The following is a 19446-nucleotide window of genomic DNA, read 5'->3' as shown; positions in this document are numbered from 1 at the left end:
GGCAGAGGTTGGTCTCTTCTTCCAGGCAGCCAGCACCAGAACAAGAGGACACAGTCTCAAGCTGTGCCAGGGGAGGTTCAGGCTGGAGGTCAGGAGGAAGTTCTACACAGAGAGAGTGATTGCCCATTGGGATGTGCTGCCCAGGGAGGTGGTGGAGTCCCCATCCCTGGAGGTGTTCAGGAGGAGACTTGATGGCGTGCTTGGTTGCATGGGTTAGTTGATTAGGTGGTGTTGGATGATAGGTTGGACCTGATGATCTTGAAGGTCTCTTCCAACCTGGTTTATTCTATTCTATCTTGATCCCCAGCAATGAGGGCAGCCCTCAGGCTCCTCTGCTGCAAGCTCCAAGTCCTTCAGCCTGGCCTCACAGGGAGATGTTCCACTGCCTGCAGCAGCTTTGGGGCTCTGTGCTGGGCTCTCTCCAGCAGTTCCCTGAGCTCCTCCTTGAGCTGAGTGTCCCAGAACTGGACACAATATCCCAGATGTGACCTTAGCAGGGCAGAGCAGAGGGACAGGAGAACCTCTCTCCACCTACTAACCACAGCCCTTCTAATCCACCCCAGGATGCCCTTGGCCTTCTTGACCACCAGGGCACATTGCTGGCTCATGGGCATCCTTCTGGCCACCCAGGACCCCCAGGTCCCCTTCCCCTGCAATGCTCTCCTAACAGGCACATCAGGAAGGAAGGCAAGGGCTACCAGCACTGCAGCACCACCACCTCTGAGTGATCCCCATGAGCAATCCACTGCCTCCCAGCCTGTGCCAGGTTGGGCATCCTGGAGGAACTGCTGTTGCCAGCTGTTAGCATCAGGCCAGCCCCAAAACTGCTTTCCTATGGCTGGGGGGGGGCAAAGGCCTCAGGAATTTTGGGCACAGGGAAGCCCAGCTGGTTGACCACCCCTCAAGGGAAGGCATTACCAATTTGGCTAAGGAAAGAGCAGTAACAGAAGTCCAACTGCACCTCCAAAGTCTTCTTCAGGGTCATGATGTTCTCACTGCAGGCTTCCACATTGTTTAATGTCACCTGGAAACAAGCAAACCAAACCAAAGTGAAGCCAGGGAGACCTGGTTGGGACTTCCCCAGCAGCTCAGACACTCAGCTCCAAGTGCAAGCATTGAGCACTGTGTGCTCAAAGCCCTGCAGAGGCACAGAGCTGCCTGAGGCTGAAGCACAGGGACTCACATGTGCCTGGCCCATGGCAGGGGGAGGTTTGGAGCTAGCTGATCCTTGAGGCCCCTTCCAACCCTGACAATTCTGTGATGATTCTGTGTCCCTGATATCAGCTAGCACAGGTCCCTGCCCCTGGAGCTTAGAAGTTCCCTTCTAAGCCAAACAGTTCTGGGATTCCAGGGCAGGGTTTGAGACACCTGACTCCTTTTTCCCCTCATTATTTAGTTGATGAGGCCTTGAGCAACCTGGGCTAGTGGGAGGTGTCCCTGCACCTGCAGGGGAGCTGGAACTGGATAATCTTGAAGGTCCCTTCCATTCCAAACCATTCCATGGTCATCATTTTCCAGCAGTCCTGGCTTACTGGAGAGGTCCCAGAGGACTGGAAGCTGCCAGTGTGGTCCCCAGCCACAAGAAGGGTGAATGGAGGAACCTGGAAACTCCAGGCCTGGCAGCCTGAGCTCAGTGCCAGGGAAAGTGATGGAGCAGATTATCCTGGGGGCAATCACTGCACACCTGAAGGATGGCCAAGGGCTCAGGCCCAGCCAGCATGGGGTTAGGAAGGGCAGGTCCTGCCTGAGCAACCTGAGCCCCTTCCATGCCCAGGGCACTGCCTGGGGGCTGTGGGGCAGGCTGTGGATGTGGTCTGCCTGGACTGCAGCAAGGCCTTTGCCACCATCCCCCCCAGCAAGCTCCTGGCCAAGCTGTCAGCCCCTGGCTGGGACAGCAGCACTCTGAGCTGGGTGAGGAAGTGGCTGGAGGCTGAGCCCAGAGAGTGGTGGTGAATGGTGCCACAGCCAGCTGGCAGCCAGGCACCAGTGCTGTGCCCCAGGGAGCAGTGCTGGGCCCCAGCCTGATCAATATCTTCATTGATGATCTGGAGGAGGGGATGGAGTCCAGCAGCAGTGAGTTTGCAGCTGACAGCAAGCTGGGAGCAGAGGTTGGTCAGTGAGAGGGCAGAAGGGCTCTGCAGAGGGACCTTGCCAGGCTGGGCAGATGGGCAGAGGCCAACAGGATGGCATTCAACAAGTCCAAGTGCCAGGGGCTGCACTTTGGCCACAGCAACCCCAGGCAGAGCTCCAGGCTGGGGGCAGAGTGGCTGAGAGCAGCCAGGCAGAGAGGGACCTGGGGGTGCTGATTGACAGCTGCCTGAACATGAGGCAGCAGTGTGCCCAGGGGGCCAAGAAGGCCAAGGGCATCCTGGCCTGCAGCAGGAGCAGTGTGGCCAGCAGGAGCAGGGAGCTCATCCTGCCCTGTGCTCAGCACTGCTCAGGCCACCCCTTGAGTCCTGTGTCCAGCTCTGGGCTCCTCAGGTTAGGAAAGAGGTTGAGCTGCTGGAAGGTGTCCAGAGAAGGGCAAGAAAGCTGGGGAGGGGTCTGGGGCACAGCCCTGTGAGGAGAGGCTGAGGGAGCTGGGGTTGCTTAGCCTGGAGAAGAGGAGGCTGAGGGGAGACCTTCTTGCTCTCTCCAACTCCCTGCAGGGAGGTTGGAGCCAGGTGGGGGTTGGGCTCTTCTCCCAGGCACCCAGCAGCAGAACAAGAGGACACAGTCTCAAGCTGTGCCAGGGGAGGTTCAGGCTGGAGGGGAGGAGAAAGTTCTCCCCAGAGAGAGTTGTTGGCCCTTGGGCTGTGCTGCCCAGGGAGGTGGTGGAGTCCCCATCCCTGGAGGTGTTCCAGAGGGGATTGGATGTGGCACTTGGTGCCATGGTTTTGTCCTGAGGTCTGTGGTGCCAGCTTGGACTGGATGATCTTTGAGGTCTCTTCCCACCCTGGTGATACTGTGAGACTCTCATTCTGCTCCCAACCCTGCCTGTGGAAGACAGGCTGCAGCCTCAGCCTTTTGTGGCAGTGTGATGAAGAACAGCAGCCCAGGAGTGGCTGGAGGGGGATGGTTCCTAAGCAGCAGCATGGGAGGAAGGTGGTTTTTGTTCTCTAGGCAAGAGGAACCAGCACCCCTCCTGCCACATGAGCATCTGCTCTGCATGGAACAGGCTGTTCTCTACCTGCTGAAGCTTGAACTGAACGTCAGGGTAAGGCTGGGTTGTGAAGGCAAAGGAAATGAGGCAAGCTGACAGGTGACTGAGGAGCTCCAGCAGGAGAACTGACACTTGAAGCACTCCTGCTTCAAGAAACCCAGAAACCTGCAACCAAGAATCTAATGAAATGGAAAAATTCAGTCCCTCCTCCTCCTCCTCCTCCCCCCTCTGCTGCCAGCTCTCCTTGTACAAAGTCTCAAGGAGTCTCCAGCACTGGGTGTTCACAGCAGCTCATGGAGACAAGTCAGGCTGAGCCAGCACCTCTCAGATCTGCTCAACCCAGCAGGGCTGGCTGAGAGGAGAGAGACCCCATCCAGAGCTGCTCACCCACTGTGGTCCTCCCTACAGCATCCCAGCAGGGGGAAGGATGCTTTATGCTGCAGAGGCCAGCAGTGACAGCCCTTCAGATGCTCTCCAAGGGGCCTCTGAAGCACACTGCCACGTTCTGGCCTGCTCAAGCTGCTGTTAGGGCAAGGCAAGAGGAGGATCTTGCAAGGCCAAGCAGGGCAGACAACCCTGCTCCAACAGGAACTCCCTCTGACAAGTGAGAATGAAGGAGCCCTGAGCTTGGGCCAGGAAACTTTCCTCCAGAGGGAGATATGGAGGAGATGCTCTCTCACCACCTCTGCACAGAGCCTGTGAAGAACAGGACTGATGCACACCTCAGAAGAGCCCAGGCTCTTCCCCAGCCTCGGGGAGAGCATGATGGCAGCAGCCTGGGAGGCAGTCCCAGCATCATACTGGCACAGGCCTGGTCTGGAAGCCCTACAGACACAAGGCGAGGTAGAAGCACCTACCAGACAGCCAACGAAGCCAGGCCACCCAGCACACCTCAAGAGGCTTTCAGGGGCTCTGAAGCTGTGATAGCTGCACCAATCCTGTTCCCAAGAGCCCTTCTTCCCTCCCCCCAACCCATCCTCCACCAGAACATCTACCCAACCCACCAGGAAAGACTGCTTGGCCTCGTCGGTGCTTTCGATGCCTTTGGTGTCGAACTTGCCCTGCTGCAGGCTGCTGTGCATGATGTTCACAGCACTGGTCACCCCTCTCTGGAAGTCCTGGAAGGTGGTGGCTGGAAAGCCCTGCTTCAGCTTGGTGTGCAGAACCTCCCTGTGAGGGCAAAGAGAACACAGCAGGGGCTCAGAGCAAGGCCCAGCAGAGCTGCGCTCCGGGCCGGGGGGGCAGCAGCCCGGCTGAGCTGTGACCTCAACAAGGTATCAGAGTATCAGTCAGGGTGGGGAGGGACCACAAGGATCAGCCAGTGCCAACCCCCCTGCCATGGGCAGGGACACCCCACACTACAGCAGGCTGCCCAGAGCCTCAGCCAGCCTGGGCTTAAACCCCTCCAGGGACAGGGCCCCAACCACCTCCCTGGACAACCCATTCCAGGCCTTCACCACTCTCATGGGGAAGATGGACATGAAACATGGAAGTGGGAAAGAGGCTGAAGAGAGCAGGCAGCTGCAGCAAAGCTTTGGGGATCACAGAAGGGGTTGGGTTGGAAGGGACCTTCAAACTCATCCAGTCCCAGCCCCCACTGCCATGGGCAGGGACACCTCCCACCAGCCCAGGCTGCTCAGGGCCTTGTCTAACCTGGCTTTAAACACTTCCAGGGAGGGGGAAAGCTCAGAAACTGGGGGGGGTTGTGTTTCTCTTTCAGCCTTTGCATGGTGTCAGGAGCTGAATGCTTAGCCCTCCCCTATTCCTGTGAGCTTCCACTCACCTGATGGATAAGGATGGATAAGATGGATAAGGAAGTGGCTTGATGGCTGCACCCAGAGAGTGGCTGTCCATGGCTCCATGGCCCAGGGGAGGCCAGGGACAAGCAGAGTCCCTCAGGGATCAGTCCTGGGACCAGGCTTGTTCAACATCTCTGTGGGTGCCATGGGCAGTGGCACTGAGTGCACCCTCAGCAGGGTTGCTGATGGCACCAAGCTGTGTGGTGCAGCAGACAGGCTGGAGGGAAGGGATCCATCCAGAGGGAGCTGGGCAGGCTGGAGAGGTGGGCACAAGCCAACCTCAGGAGGTTCAACAAGACCAAGGGCAGGGTCCTGCAGCTGGGTGGAGGCAACCCCAGGCACAAATGCAGGCTGGGCAGGGACTGGCTGGCAAGCAGCCCTGAGGAGAGAGCCTTGGGGGTGCTGGGGGAGGAGAAGCTCACCAGGAGCTCTCAGTGTGCACTTGCAGCCCAGAAAGCCAACCAGATCCTGGGCTGCAGCAGGAGAAGTGTGGCCAGCAGGGCAAGGGAGGTGATTCTCCCCCTCTGCTCAGCTCTGGGGAGACCCCACAATCTTCCTGATGCAGGCCAGGATGCCATTGGCCCTCCTGGCTGCCTGGGCACACTGCAGGCTCATGTTCAGCCTACCATCAACCAGCACCCCCAGGTCCCTCTCTGCCTGGCTGCTCTCAGCCACTCTGCCCCCAGCCTGTAGCTCTGCCTGGGGTTGCTGTGGCCAAAGTGCAGCCCCTGGCACTTGGATATGTTCAATCTCCTGCCCTTGGCCTCTGCCCATCTGCCCAGCCTGGCAAGGTCTCTCTGCAGAGCCTCTCTACCCTCCAGCAGATCAACTCCTGCCCCCAGCTTGCTGTCAGCTGCAAATTTACTGCTGATAGGCTCCATCCCCTCCTCCAGATCATCAATGAAGATGTTAAAGAGCACAGGGCCCAGCACTGCTCCCTAGGGCACAGCACTGGTGCCTGGCTGCCAGCTGGCTGTGGCACCATTCACCACCACTCTCTGGGCTCAGCCTCCAGCCACTTCCTCACCCAGCTCAGAGTGCTGCTGTCCCAGCCAGGGGCTGACAGCTTGGCCAGGAGCTTGCTGGGGGGGATGGTGGCAAAGGCCTTGCTGAGGTCCAGGCAGACCACATCCACAGCCTGCCCCACAGCCACCAGGCAGTCACCTGGGCATAGAATGAGATCAGGTTGGAGAGGCAGGACCTGCCCCTCCTACATCCAGGATGGCCAAGGGCTCAGGCCTAGCCAGCATGGAACTGCTGTGTGACTGCACTCAGTTCCATAACCTTGCCTGGCACTGAGGTCAGGCTGCCAGGCCTGGGATTCCCTGGCTCATCCAACCAGCCCTGCTTGTGGATGGGCATCACCTTGGCAGCTTCCAGTCCTCTGGGACCTCCCCAGTGAGCCAGGCCTGCTGGAAAATGATGGAGAGTGGCTTGGCCAGCTCATGATACTGTGATCTGCCAGCTCTCTCAGCACCCTAGGATGGATCCCATTTGGCCCCATGGACTTGTGGGGATCCAAGTGGCTGAGCAGGCCTCTAAGTGCTTCCTCCTGGATCACAAGGGAGCTGTGCAGCTCCCTGGCTCCTTCTGCCAGCTCTGCAGGCCGGCTGTCTGGAAGACATTCTGTCCTGCTGGTCAAAATTGAGATCACCTGAGAGAGAAGGCAGGTGGAGACAGGCCCCAGAGGTGTGCTCCCCTTACCTGAAGTCAGACTCCAGCTCAGTGGTGGAGTGGTTGATCATGGCACAGAGGCAGTCGATGCTGGAGCTGGACAGGGCACGGCCGATGCACTTCTTCACGATGTAGAACACATCGTCCACCATGCTGGAGGTGAGCTGCCCCTTCTCACAGCTGTCCATGGCTACAGCCTGCAAAGCAAGCTGCCTCAGGGCCCCCTCACAGCAGCACTGCCAGCTCACTGCCAGCCTGGCCCTTTCCCCCTCAGCTCAGCTGTACCAGGGGTGTGAGGTGGGCACCACGGATCCTGGCTGCCAGCAGCCCACGGGCCTGGAAGATCTGACCCTGGGAGAGCCCCTGGGGTGTGCTTGGAGGCAGAGCTCACAACCAACCAACTGCTTCTCCAGGCCATGGAAACAAAAGACCTTCCCAACAGCTGCAAACCTGCCCTGGGCTCTATTCATAGAATCAGAGAAGCAATAGCAAGCAGGAAAGGCTTCCTGTGAGGGCTGCAGCAGGAAGAGGGAATTCAGAGAACCAAAGAGGTTGGAAGGGGCCTCAAGGATCATCAGGTCCAACCTGGCACCCAACACCTCCTGGCTGCTAAACCATGGCACCAAGTGCCACATCCAATCCCCTCTTGAACACCTCCAGGGGTGGGGACTCCACCACCTCCCTGGGCAGCACAGCCCAAGGGCCAATCTCTCTTTCTATGAAGAACTTTCTCCTCACCTCCAGCCTAAACCTCCCCTGGCACAGCTTGAGACTGTGTCCTCTTGTTCTGGTGCTGCTTCCCTGGGAGAAGAGCCCAACCCCCACCTGGCTACAACCTCCCTGCAGGGAGTTGGAGAGAGCAAGAAGGTCTCCCCTGAGCCTCCTCTTCCCCAGGCTAAGCAACCCCAGCTCCCTCAGCCTCTCCTCACAGGGCTGTGCCCCAGACCCCTCCCCAGCTTTCTTGCCCTTCTCTGGACACCTTCCAGCAGCTCAACCTCTTTCCTAAGCTGAGGAGCCCAGAGCTGGACACAGGACTCAAGGGGTGGCCTGAGCAGTGCTGAGCACAGGGCAGGATGAGCTCCCTGCTCCTGCTGGCCACACTGCTCCTGATGCAGGCCAGGATGCCCTTGGCCTTCTGGGCCCCCTGGGCACACTGCTGGCTCCTGTTCACCTCTCTCCACCACTCCCCCCAGCTCCCTCTCTGCCTGGCTGCTCTCAGCCACTCTGCCCCCAGCCTGTAGCTCTGCCTGGGGTTGCTGTGGCCAAAGTGCAGCCCCTGGCACTTGGCTGTGTTCAATCTCCTGCCCTTGGCCTCTGCCCATCTGCCCAGCCTGGCAAGGTCCCTCTGCAGAGCTCTCCTCCCCTCTCACAGCTCAACTCCTGCCCCCAGCTTGCTGTCAGCTGCAAACTCACTGCTGCTGGACTCCATCCCCTCCTCCAGATCATCACTGAGGATATTGATCAGGCTGGGGCCCAGCACTGCTCCCTGGGGCACACCACTGGTGCCTGGCTGCCAGCTGGCTGTGGCACCATTCACCACCACTCTCTGGGCTCAGCCTCCAGCCACTTCCTCACCCAGCTCAGAGTGCTGCTGTCCCAGCCAGGGGCTGACAGCTTGGCCAGGAGCTTGCTGTGGGGGGATGGTGGCAAAGGCCTTGCTGAAGTTCTTCTACCCCCACACCCTCCCTCCCTAGGGAAGCTCAGAGAGGCCTGGGGAGCAGAAGCAGAGGTCTCAGGTGCCAGCAGAGACTGCAGGTCTGAGCCCTACCTTGTTGACAGTCTCCCTCATGAAGTATTCCTCCATGGTGATGTAGTAGCCAATGAGCTCCTGCATGGTGCAGCTCAGCAGACAATTGTTGAGGAGCTTGTCCAGGTATTTTTGATGCTCTGCAGAACACAACAGGGAGCATTCAGCAGGGCCCAAGCACCAGAAAGCAGCTCCACCTCCTCCCCTTTGCTGCCTGCCTCCTGGGCACCCAAAGGACACCCACCTGCAGAGCCCAAGCTGGAACAACTCACAGCCTCAGCTGTGGAGCTGGAAGTGCTGAGCTGACTTTTGCAGGTGACCAAAGCCATTTCCAGAGCTCCCTGGGGTATCAGAACCCTGAGTCTTCACCTTGAGGATTCACAGCTTCACAGATTGCAATGGCTTGGGGGAGGGGAGCCTCCAAGGGCCTCCTGCCCAACCCCCTGCACGCAGCAGGGACAGCTCCAGCTGCAGCAGGCTGCCCAGGGACACAGCCAGGCTGAGCTGGAAGGGCTGCAGGGATGGAGCCTCCACCACCTCCCTGGGCAGCCTGGGCCAGGCTCTCCCCAGCCTCCCTCTGCACAACTTCCTCCTCAGCTCCAACCTAACTCTGCCCTGCTCCAGCTCCAAACCATTGCCCCTGGGCCTAGCCCCACAGCCCCTCCTGCACAGTCCCTCCCCAGCCTGCCTGCAGGTCCTTTGCAGATATTGAAATGAGGTTCAGACAGTGAAACATTGCTCTAAGGGCTCCCTGCTGCCTTCTCCTCTCCAGGCTGCATAGCCCCAACTCTCTCAGCCTGTCCCCACAGCAGAGGCTCTCCAGCCCTCTGATCATCTTCATGGCCTCCTCTGGAGCCTCTCCAGCAGGTCTCTTGTGTTGGGACACTCAGAGCTGGCCCCAGCCCTGCAGGTGAGGTCTCCCCAGAGCAGAGCAGAGGGGCAGGATCCTCTCTCTCCAGCTCTGGCCACACTGCTCTGGCTGCAGCCCAGGCTGCCCTTGGCCTCCTGTGCTGCCAGTGCCCAGTGCTGGCTCCTGTCCTGTGCTCCCCCAACCCCAGCACCCCCAAGGCCTTCTCTGCAGGGCTGCCCTCAGGCTCATCACCCCCTAGCCTGGACTGATGTCCAGGGTTGCCCTGACCTAGGTGCAGGACCTTGCACTTTGCCTTATCAAACCTCTTCAAGATCTTCTCAGCCCACCTCCCCAGCCTGCCCAGGTCCCTCTGGATGATATCTCATCCTTCAAGGATTACCAACCACACCACCCAGCTGGGGATCCTCAGCCAACCTGCTGAGGGTGCCCTCACTTTTCCTGCCTGTATCCATTGAGGAAGACAGTGGCAGATGAGCTGCCCATCATTTCCCTCCAGTCCTGGCTCACTGGTGAGGTCCCAGAGGACTGGAAGCTGCCAGTGTGGTCCCCAGCCACAGGAAGGGTTGGATGGAGGAACCTGGAAACTCCAGGCCTGGCAGCCTGAGCTCAGTGCCAGGGAAAATGATGGAGCAGATTATCCTGGGGGCAATCACTGCACACCTGAAGGATAGCCAAGGGCTCAGGCCCAGCCAGCATGGGGTTAGGAAGGGCAGGGCCTGCCTGAGCAACCTGAGCCCCTTCTGTCTGCAGCTCCCTGAGAGGATGTGGTGAAGAGGTTGGTGCTGGACTCTCCTCCCAGGTCATTATCACAGAATCAACAAGGTTGGAAGAGACCTCAAGGATCATCAAGTCCAACCTGTCACCCAACACCTCAGGACTACTAAACCATGGCTCCAAGTGCCACATCCAATCCCCTCTTGAACACCTCCAGGGATGGGGACTCCACCACCTCCCTGGGCAGCACATCCCAAGGGCCAACAACTCTCTGTGGGAAGAGCTTCCTCACCTGTGCCTGCAGTGACCAAAGGGCCCTACCTTTCCCTCAGGCACCTCTTTTCTTGTGCTCTGCAGTCATTCCTAACATTGGTTTTCCCTGCTGGAGGCAACACCCAGTGCTGGAAGAGAGCTTTGGGGGTGGAGGAGGAGCCCACGTTCCCACAATCCTCTTTCCACAGAGCTCCCCCAGAGCACAGCCTGGGTTACTCTGCTCTGCCACTGAGCCCAGAGATACCTCCACTTGTAGCTGCAAGGAGCAGAGAGCCTGCCAAGGGTTGCCAGTCAAGCTGTTACCTTGCTTTACCTCCTCTGAGGCCATGGAGTCTCCCACCTCGAAGTCAGCAGTGATTCTTCTCTTGATGAACCTCAGGTAGAGCTCGCTGCGGGCGTTCATCAGGGTCACCTCTGTCAGAATAGGGTCAAGCTCCCTGGAAGGAACACAGCAGCAAGGCTCCAGACCACAAAAGGAGAGGCTGAAAGTGTGCCCTGCTCTTTTACTCTGAGGTGAACCCTGCCCCTTTGCTAGAATTGTCAGGGCTGGAAGGGATCCCAAGGCTCAGCCAGCTCCAAGCCCCTGCCATGGGCAGGGACACCTCACCCCACAGCAGCTTGCTCACAGCCACCTCCAGCCTGGCTGCAAACACCCCCAGGCATCAGCAGGGGGCTTCCACCACCTCCCTGGGCAGCCTGGGCCAGGCTCTCACCACCCTCCTGCCCAACAACTTCTTCCTCACAGCCAATCTCCAGCTCCCCACTTCTCCTTTTGCTCCAGCCCCCCCAGTCCTGTCCCTCCCTCACCCCCTCCAAAGTCCCTCCCCAGCTTTCCTGCAGCCTCCTGCAAGGGGAAGGCCACAATTAGGTCTCCTCAGAGCCTTCTCCTCTCCTGGCAAGGGGGGGTCAGAACTGGCTGAGCCTTGAGGTCCCTTCCAGTTCTCTGACTCTAAAACATGAGACCAGAAAACCTCAGACAATGCAGAACAGAGTGCCCAGAGCTGACTCTCCTCCACCAAGGATGGAGGCATCAGCATGCACAGAAGGCCCTCACAAATCCCTGCTCAAAGCTTCACCACACTTGAGTGGGCCAAGGAAGCTCTGAGCTTCATTTCAGGGATGACAAAGCAACAGCAGAGGAAACCTGGGGAGCATGCAGTGAGTCAGAGCAAAGGAGGAAGTGGCTCTCTGCTGAGATAATGAGTGGTGCAGCTGGCAGACAGGAGCTGGCTTGAGGAACTGTTCTTTGAAGGCAATGATTTGAAGGCTCTGCAGTGCCAGGAGGGCTGGGTGGACTTCCAAGTGGCCTTCCTCAAGGGCTGTGCAAATACTTCAGGTAAGAAGAAAAGGAGGGAGATGGAAAGCACCTCACAGAGTGCCCTCACAGAGGGCTGGAAGGGACCTCCACAGATCATCCAGTCCAACCCCCCTGCCAGAGCAGGAGCACCCAGAGCAGGGCACACAGCAACACATCCAGGTGGGCCTTGAGTATCTCCACAGAGGGAGACTCCACAACCCACCCTGGGCAGCCTGCTCCAGGCCTCTGGCACCCTCACAGGGGAAAAAATTCTTCCTGCTCTCTCCATGGAGCTTCCTCTGCCTCAGCTTCCACCACTGCCCCTTCTGCTGGCAGTGGGCAGCACCCAGCAGAGCCTGGCTCCAGCCTCTGGGCATCACCCTGCACAGCTTCATCACCAGCAAGGAGGTCACCCTCAGGCTCTTCCTCTCCAGGCTCCAGAGCCCTCAGCTCCCTCAGGCTCTCCTCAGCAGGGAGATGTTCCATTGCCTTAATTTCTGTGGCTCTGTGCTGGACTCTCTCCAGCAGTTCCCTGAGGCCCTTCTTGACCTGAGGGGCCCAGACCTGGACACAAGATTCCAGATGCAGAGGGGGAGGAGAACCTCTCTCAAGTTCCTCCCCTCAGCCCTTCTAATCCCCCCCCAGGGTGCCCTTGGCCTTCCTGGCCACCAGAGCACCTTGCTGGCTCATGGCCAACCTCCCATCCCCCAGGACCCCCCCTCCCCCAGGTCCTTTTCCCCTTCACTGCTCTCCAAGCAGGTCAGCTGAAGAGGAAGAAACTGATGAGGCAGAGTGGCTGCAGCAGCAGATTAAACAACCCCCAAAGATTTAGTCCTGATTCTGTCACAAATTATCTGCCCAGGGAGCTGCTCTGCTTGGAGGGGCTGCACTCTGCCCATCCAGAGGCAATTAAAGCCTCAGCCCTCGCTGTGCCAGCTCTCCCAGCAAGCTTGGGGGGGGGCCAAGGCTTAGGGAGTAATGAGTAAGCAAAATAAAGCAGCAGCTCAGAAGCTGCCTTGGATGGAAGGGCAGTGAAGGGCACCCAGGAACTGCCTACTGTGCTTTGGCAGCCACCAAGCCCCTGGAAGATCAGGGGAGTTATCTAAATGCTAAGCAGTGTTAATGACAGCTCAAGAGGGGAAGGTTAGGGAGCACAGAGAGGTTTGTTTGTACCTTGGTTCAATCTTCTCTGCAGAAGAGCTTCTCATCATGCTGCTCTGCACTTGCTGGAACTGCAATCACACACACAAAAAAGGGCAGAGAGAAAGGGAGAGAGAGAGAGAGAGAGAGAGTTGCTGGGGGTGACATTTCTCCTGCTGCAGCCTAAGGAGCTGCTTGCTCAGAGAGGAAGAGGCACTGCCAGAGAAGGCAACTTGCAGCAGTTCTACCTCCTCCCCTCCAAGGCAGAGCTCAGCCCGCTGGGAAGGGTGGTGGGATGAGAACTCCAAGAGAGCTATCAGGGCCAAGAGAGTAGGCAGGGTGCACTGAAAGCCCCCCAAAGCCCTGCAGAGCAAGGAACCCACCCCTGGCAACACTCCAGGTCGAGTCTGGGGGCTCTGAGCAAGCTGCTGTGGTTGGAGAGGTCCCTGCTGACTGCAGGGGGGCTGGGACTAGATGACCCAGGAAGCTTCCTTCCAACCCAAACCACCCCATGGTTCTCTGATTCCATGCTCCCAGGGAATGCTCTGCAACAGAAGGGACAGCTCCAGGCTGGACCCAGGGCAAAGGAGGAGTAAAGCCCAGGCTCCTCCCAATACATAAGGCCAAACTTTGCCACCCCTGTGGCAGTCAGAGCCCCAGGGAGCTTGCTGGAGGTGCCAGGGGGTGGCAGCAGGCAGCATCACCCCCACCCCCTTCTTACCTGCCTGTGGTAGTCCCTCTCTTTCATGAACTTGTCCACCACCTTCTCCACCTGCCTGTCACACTCTGCCTGGAGGTGCTTGATGAGGGTGTAGAGCCTGCCTGGCCCATAGTAGGTCTCCACAATGGGCTGGTGGGTCTCCACCACACGAGCAATGCCTGCAGGGAGAGGGGCAGCAGGGAGGAGACTCAGCCAGGAGCTCCCATTCCACATGAACCCACAGCTCAGCCTTGCAGGTCCCAAGGCAGCCCCCAGCAGGTGCTCATTCCCTCCCTAGATGATCAGCCAGGCAGGCTGAAGGGCTGTCACTAGCATCCCTTCTTCCCTCTGCATCTCCCCTCTGCCAGCATGGGGTTAGGAAGGGCAGGTCCTGCCTGAGCAACCTGAGCTCCTTCCATGCCCAGGGGACTGCCTGGGGGCTGTGGGGCAGGCTGTGGATGTGGTCTGCCTGGACTGCAGCAAGGCCTTTGCCACCATCCCCCCCAGCAAGCTCCTGGCCAAGCTGTCAGCCCCTGGCTGGGACAGCAGCACTCTGAGCTGGGTGAGGAAGTGGCTGGAGGCTGAGCCCAGAGAGTGGTGGTGAATGGTGCCACAGCCAGCTGGCAGCCAGGCACCAGTGCTGTGCCCCAGGGAGCAGTGCTGGGCCCCAGCCTGATCAATATCCTCATTGATGATCTGGAGGAGGGGATGGAGTCCAGCAGCAGTGAGTTTGCAGCTGACAGCAAGCTGGGGGCAGGAGTTGAGCTGTGAGAGGGGAGGAGAGCTCTGCAGAGGGACCTTTGCAGGCTGGGCAGATGGGCAGAGGCCAAGGGCAGGAGATTGAACACAGCCAAGTGCCAGGGGCTGCACTTTGGCCACAGCAACCCCAGGCAGTGCTACAGGCTGGGGGCAGAGTGGCTGAGAGCAGCCAGGCAGAGAGGGAGCTGGGGGTGCTGATTGACAGCTGCCTGAACAGGAGCCAGCAGTGTGCCCAGGGGCCAAGAAGGCCAAGGGCATCCTGGCCTGCATCAGGAGCAGTGTGGCCAGCAGGAGCAGGGAGCTCATCCTGCCCTGTGCTCAGCACTGCTCAGGCCACCCCTTGAGTCCTGTGTCCAGCTCTGGGCTCCTCAGGTTAGGAAAGAGGTTGAGCTGCTGGAAGGTGTCCAGAGAAGGGCAACAAAGCTGGGGAGGGGTCTGGGGCACAGCCCTGTGAGGAGAGGCTGAGGGAGCTGGGGTTGCTTAGCCTGCAGAAGAGGAGGCTCAGGGGAGACCTTCTTGCTCTCTGCAACTCCCTGCAGGGAGGTTGGAGCCAGGTGGGGGTTGGGCTCTTCTCCCAGGCAGCCAGCACCAGAACAAGAGGACACAGTCTCAAGCTGTGCCAGGGGAGGTTCAGGCTGGAGGTGAGGAGAAAGTTCCTCACTGAGAGAGTTGTTGGCCCTTCGGATGTGCTGCCCAGGGAGGTGGTGGAGTCCCAATCCCTGGAGGTGTTCCAGAGGGGATTGGATGTGGCACTTGGTGCCATGGTCTGGCCATGAGGTCTGTGGTGCCAGCTTGGTCTCGATGGTCTTTGAGGTCTCTTCCACCCTTGGTGATTCTGTGATACTACACCTTCCCTCCTCTCTGCTGCTCACTGTGGAGCTGCAGTGCAGAGGAGATCCCTCACCTGCTCTCCCATCTTTCTCCTGTGTCTCAGCTGCCCTCCCACCCAGCAAGGCACAAGCTAGGAAGCTTCCACAGAAGCTAAGGCAGGGAAGGGACACAGCTGCCACCCAAACCCTGCCAGGAGCATCAGCCTAGGGAAAGCTCTGCCCTCCTCTGTGGCACACAGAGAGCAAGCACCAGTGAAGGGAAGACCTCCTGGGAGCAGCAGCTCCTCTCCAAGGAGCTCTCTCTCCACAACATTGCTTTCTTCTCACAACCTGCCTGCCCTCCAAGAGTGAGGGAAGCTCTTCCCCTTCTGAGGCTGCTGCCAAGAAAGCCTGGGCAAGCCCTGCAGCAGCAGCAGCACCAAGGGGGCCAGGCTGGGAGAGTGCCTTGGCAGTGCTGCAGCCTGGAATGATAGCAGGCTTTAATTGGAGAGGCTGGTTAATGACCACAGGAGCTCAATTACTGCCTTGGGTTGCATTCCCCACAGAGAATTCCTCTTCCCTTTCAAGCTGCCATGGTCCTCCTTGAAGAGCCAGGCCTGGAGGCATCACCAGCCTCAAGGGATCCAGTGGGTTTGTCTGGGGGAGCTGCACAGCTGAAGAAGCCTCCAGGGAGCAGCCACTTGGTCTGAGGGTGCAAGAGGACAGGAAGAGGCTCCTTGCTCCTGGAGGAAGCCAACAAAGCCTTTACAAAGCCACCTTGTGCCAGCACAGGCTGCAGGGAGGAAACTTTGCTTCTTGTGAGGCCCTCTCCTGGCTGGGAAACAGCACAGAGTGGCTCAGCTTGGAAGGGACCTCAGAGATCATCTACTCCAACCTCCCCACCATGGGCAGGGACACCTCTCAACCAGACTCAGTTGCTCAAGGCCTCATCCAACCTGGCCTTGAACACCTCCAGGCAGGAGGCAGCCACAGCCTCCCTGGGCAGCCTGGGCCAGTCTCAGCACCCTCATACTCAAGAACTTTTTCCTAAGCTCCACTCTAACCCTGCTCTGCCTCAGCTCCAAACCCTTCCCCCCTGGCCTGGCTCCAGACCCCCTCAGCCAAAGTCTCTCTGCAGCCTCCCTGCAGGATCCCTTCAGGCACTGCCAGGCAGCTCTGAGGTCCCCCTGGAGCCTTCTCCCCTCCAGGCTGCACAGCCCCAGCTCCCTCAGCCTGTGCTCCCAGCAGAGCTGCTCCAGCCCTGGCAGCATCTTTGTGTCCTCCTCTAGCCTCACTCCAGCAGCTCTGGGTCCTTATGCTGGGGACAGCAGAGGTAGAGGCAGGACTGGAGGTGGGGATTCAGCAGAGCAGAATCAAGGGGCAGAATCCCCTCTCCTGCCCTGCTGCCCACCCTGCTCTGGCTGCAGCCCAGCACACAGCTGCCTGCTGGGCTGCAGGAGGGCACTGCTGGCTCCTGGGGAGCTGCTCAAGTCTGTAAGCTCTCCCAAAGCCTACAAGCTGTCCCTCTGCTGTGACACTCCCACAGCTCAAAGGGGAAGGAGGCATTTTGTGAGCCTGGGGAGCTAAAAGTCAAGGCATTTTGCACATGGACAAGGTCCTCAGGGACTAGTTTCAAGCCACCAGCAAAGAGGAAAGGAGGATCACCTTCAAAGAGGAGTGTCAGGGTGTCTGCAAAGATGACAGCGGCGCGGCGGTCGCTCAGGTCTGTCCCCAGCACCACCTGCAGGTTCTCCTCTGCTTTCTTGGCCACCTGCATGGAAGAGAAAGAGAATTAACCTCTTGGTTGGAAGAGACCTCAGAGCTCATCCAGCCCAACCTACCACCCAGAACCATCTGATCAACTCAACCATGGCACCAAGGGCCTCAGCCAGGCTCTGCCTAAACCCCTCCAGGGATGGGGACTCCACCACCTCCCTGGGCAGCACAGCCCAAGGGCCAATTTCTCTCTCTATGAAGAACTTCTTCCTCTCCTCCAGCCTAAACCTCCCCTGGCACAGCTTGAGACTGTGTCCTCTTGTTCTGGTGCTGCCTGCCTGGGAGAAGAGCCCAACCCCCACCTGCCTCCAACCTCCCTGCAGGGAGTTGGAGAGAGCAAGAAGGTCTCCCCTGAGCCTCCTCTTCTGCAGGCTAAGCAACCCCAGCTCCCTCAGCCTCTCCTCACAGGGCTGTGCCCCAGACCCCTCCCCAGCTTTGTTGCCCTTCTCTGGACCCCTTCAAGAGTCTCAACCTCTTTCCCAACCTGAGGAGCCCAGAGCTGGACACAGGACTCAAGGTGTCTCAATGTCCTCCTTAAATTATTGACAGGATGAATGGCCTCAAGCTGCCACTGGGGAGGTTCAGACTGGACATTAGGGAAGGTTTTTCCCCCATCCAGAGTGGTCAGGGATTGGAAAGTGCTGCCCAGGGAGGTGGTGGAGTCCCCAGGCCTGGCTGTGCTTCAGGGTGGCTTGGCTGTGGTGCTTGGGGCTGTGGTTCAGGGCTGACCCTGAGCAGGGTCAGGCTGGGGGGGGGGGGGGGGTTGGACTCGGTGCTCCCAAGGGTCTCTCCCAACCTGCAGCTCTCTGTGGTGCTGCCTCAGAAGCCCTTACCTGCTTGCAGAGGTACTCTGAGAACTTGCTGAGGCCCTCCTCATGCAGGCCCAGCAGAGGGAAGATCTTGAAGAAGCGTTCCACCTGGGGCAGGTCTCCTTGCCTCGTGGCTGCCTCGAACTTCCCAGCGACGATGGCCTTGAGGCGCTGCTCTGCCTCCTGCAGGAGCCTCAGGTTGGCATCAATGATGCCCCCTGCTCACAAGGGCACAAAGGGAAGGCCAAAGTGACAGCCTGAGGTTATTGCTGGACTAAGGGTTGCTGGGGTTTGTTTTCTCTCTCCACTCCCCAGGAGACAAGTGCAAGCCCCAAGGGGGGAGAAGGCAGGAGGCAGCCTGGGATTGCCCTGCAGGCAGTAAAAGGCAGGCACATGCATGAGGGGCACACAGCTGTGCTCTGCTCTTGCATGGGGGATGCAAACACACAGAATCATGCAATGCTTTGGGTTGGAAAGGGACTTAAAGGTCAGCTAAGTCCAAATCCCCTGCCATGGGCAGGGACACTTCCCACTAGGCCACGTTGCTCAAGTCCTCATCCAGCCTGGCCTTGAACCCCTCCAGAAATGCTCTGGGCAGCCTGGGCCAGGTCAGGAAGAATCTCCAGCAGCAGTGAGTTTGCAGCTGACAGCAAGCTGGGGGCAGGAGTTGAGCTGTGAGAGGGGAGGAGAGCTCTGCAGAGGGACCTTGCCAGGCTGGGCAGATGGGCAGAGGCCAAGGGCAGGAGATTGAACACAGCCAAGTGCCAGGGGCTGCACATTGGCCACAGCAACCCCAGGCAGTGCTACAGGCTGGGGGCAGAGTGGCTGAGAGCTGCCAGGCAGAGAGGGAGCTGGGGGGAGTGGTGGAAAGCAGCTGAACAGGAGCCAGCAGTGTGCCCAGGGGGCCCAGAAGGCCAAGGGCATCCTGGCCTGCAGCAGGAGCAGTGTGGCCAGCAGGAGCAGGGAGCTCATCCTGCCCTGTGCTCAGCACTGCTCAGGCCACCCCTTGAGTCCTGTGTCCAGCTCTGGGCTCCTCAGGTTAGGAAAGAGGTTGAGCTGCTGGAAGGTGTCCAGAGAAGGGCAAGAAAGCTGGGGAGGGGTCTGGGGCACAGCCCTGGGAGGAGAGGCTGAGGGAGCTGGGGTTGCTTAGCCTGCAGAAGAGGAGGCTCAGGGGAGACCTTCTTGCTCTCTGCAACTCCCTGCAGGGAGGTTGGAGCCAGGTGGGGGTTGGGCTCTTCTCCCAGGCAGCCAGCAGCAGAACAAGAGGACACAGTCTCAAGCTGTGCCAGGGGAGGTTCAGGCTGGATGTAGGAAGAAATTCTTCATAGAAAGAGAGATTTGCCCTTGGGATGTGCTGCCCAGGGAGGTAGTGGAGTCCCCATCCCTGGAGGTGTTCAGGAAGAGCCTAGCTGAGGCCCTTGGTGCCATGGTTGAGTTGATCAGATGGTGCTGGGTGGTAGGCTGGGCTGGATGAGCTCAAAGGTCTCTTCCAACCTGGTTAATTCTATTCTACTCTACTCTTTTCAGCATCTAATCCAAACCCAGCCTCCTCCAGGCTGAAGCCATTGCCCCTCAGCCTGGCCCCCCCATGCCTGCTTACAAATTCCCTGCCCAGCTCTCCTGTAGCCCCCTTGAGTTACTGGAAGGCTGCTCCAAGGTCTCCCTGGAGCCTTCTTCAGGCTGAACAACTCCAACTCTCTCAGCCTGTCTCCACAGGGGAGGTGCTCCAGCCCTCTGATCATCTCCATGGCCTCCTCTGGACGCCTCCGACAGCTTCATGCCCTTCTCATGCTGGGGGCTCCAGAGGTGGACACAGTACCTCAGGTGGGGTCGTGGAGGGAGGGAATCTCATGAGAGCAGAGGGGCAGAATCCCCTCCCTCCACCTGCTGCTGGGGATCAGGCCTGGATACAGCTGGGGCTGGGCTGGGAGTGGCC

At 59.1% G+C, this 19446-nt stretch overlaps 1 protein-coding gene across 1 annotated transcript in view; it reads right to left on the bottom strand.

The window, feature by feature from the left end:
- The window catches only part of COG4 (component of oligomeric golgi complex 4), a 37205-nt gene that overhangs the window by 10822 nt on the left and 6937 nt on the right, over positions 1-19446 (bottom strand). The window contains exons 5-13 of the mRNA XM_068166546.1: positions 17535-17728; positions 16591-16696; positions 13379-13536; positions 12691-12749; positions 10524-10657; positions 8384-8502; positions 6646-6812; positions 4147-4312; positions 962-1024 (exon numbers count right to left, since the gene is read on the bottom strand). Coding sequence (XP_068022647.1) covers positions 962-1024; positions 4147-4312; positions 6646-6812; positions 8384-8502; positions 10524-10657; positions 12691-12749; positions 13379-13536; positions 16591-16696; positions 17535-17728 — 1166 coding nt within the window. The remainder of the gene's footprint in view (positions 1-961; positions 1025-4146; positions 4313-6645; positions 6813-8383; positions 8503-10523; positions 10658-12690; positions 12750-13378; positions 13537-16590; positions 16697-17534; positions 17729-19446) is intronic.

Source organism: Melanerpes formicivorus, unplaced genomic scaffold, assembly GCF_026170545.1.
Source record: "Melanerpes formicivorus ecotype bairdi unplaced genomic scaffold, bMelFor1.0.p_v2 SCAF_102, whole genome shotgun sequence".
NCBI classification, from domain to species: Eukaryota; Metazoa; Chordata; class Aves; order Piciformes; family Picidae; genus Melanerpes; species Melanerpes formicivorus.
The sequence above is the reverse complement of the archived record's forward strand: the minus strand, read 5'-3'. Positions and strand labels throughout refer to the sequence as shown.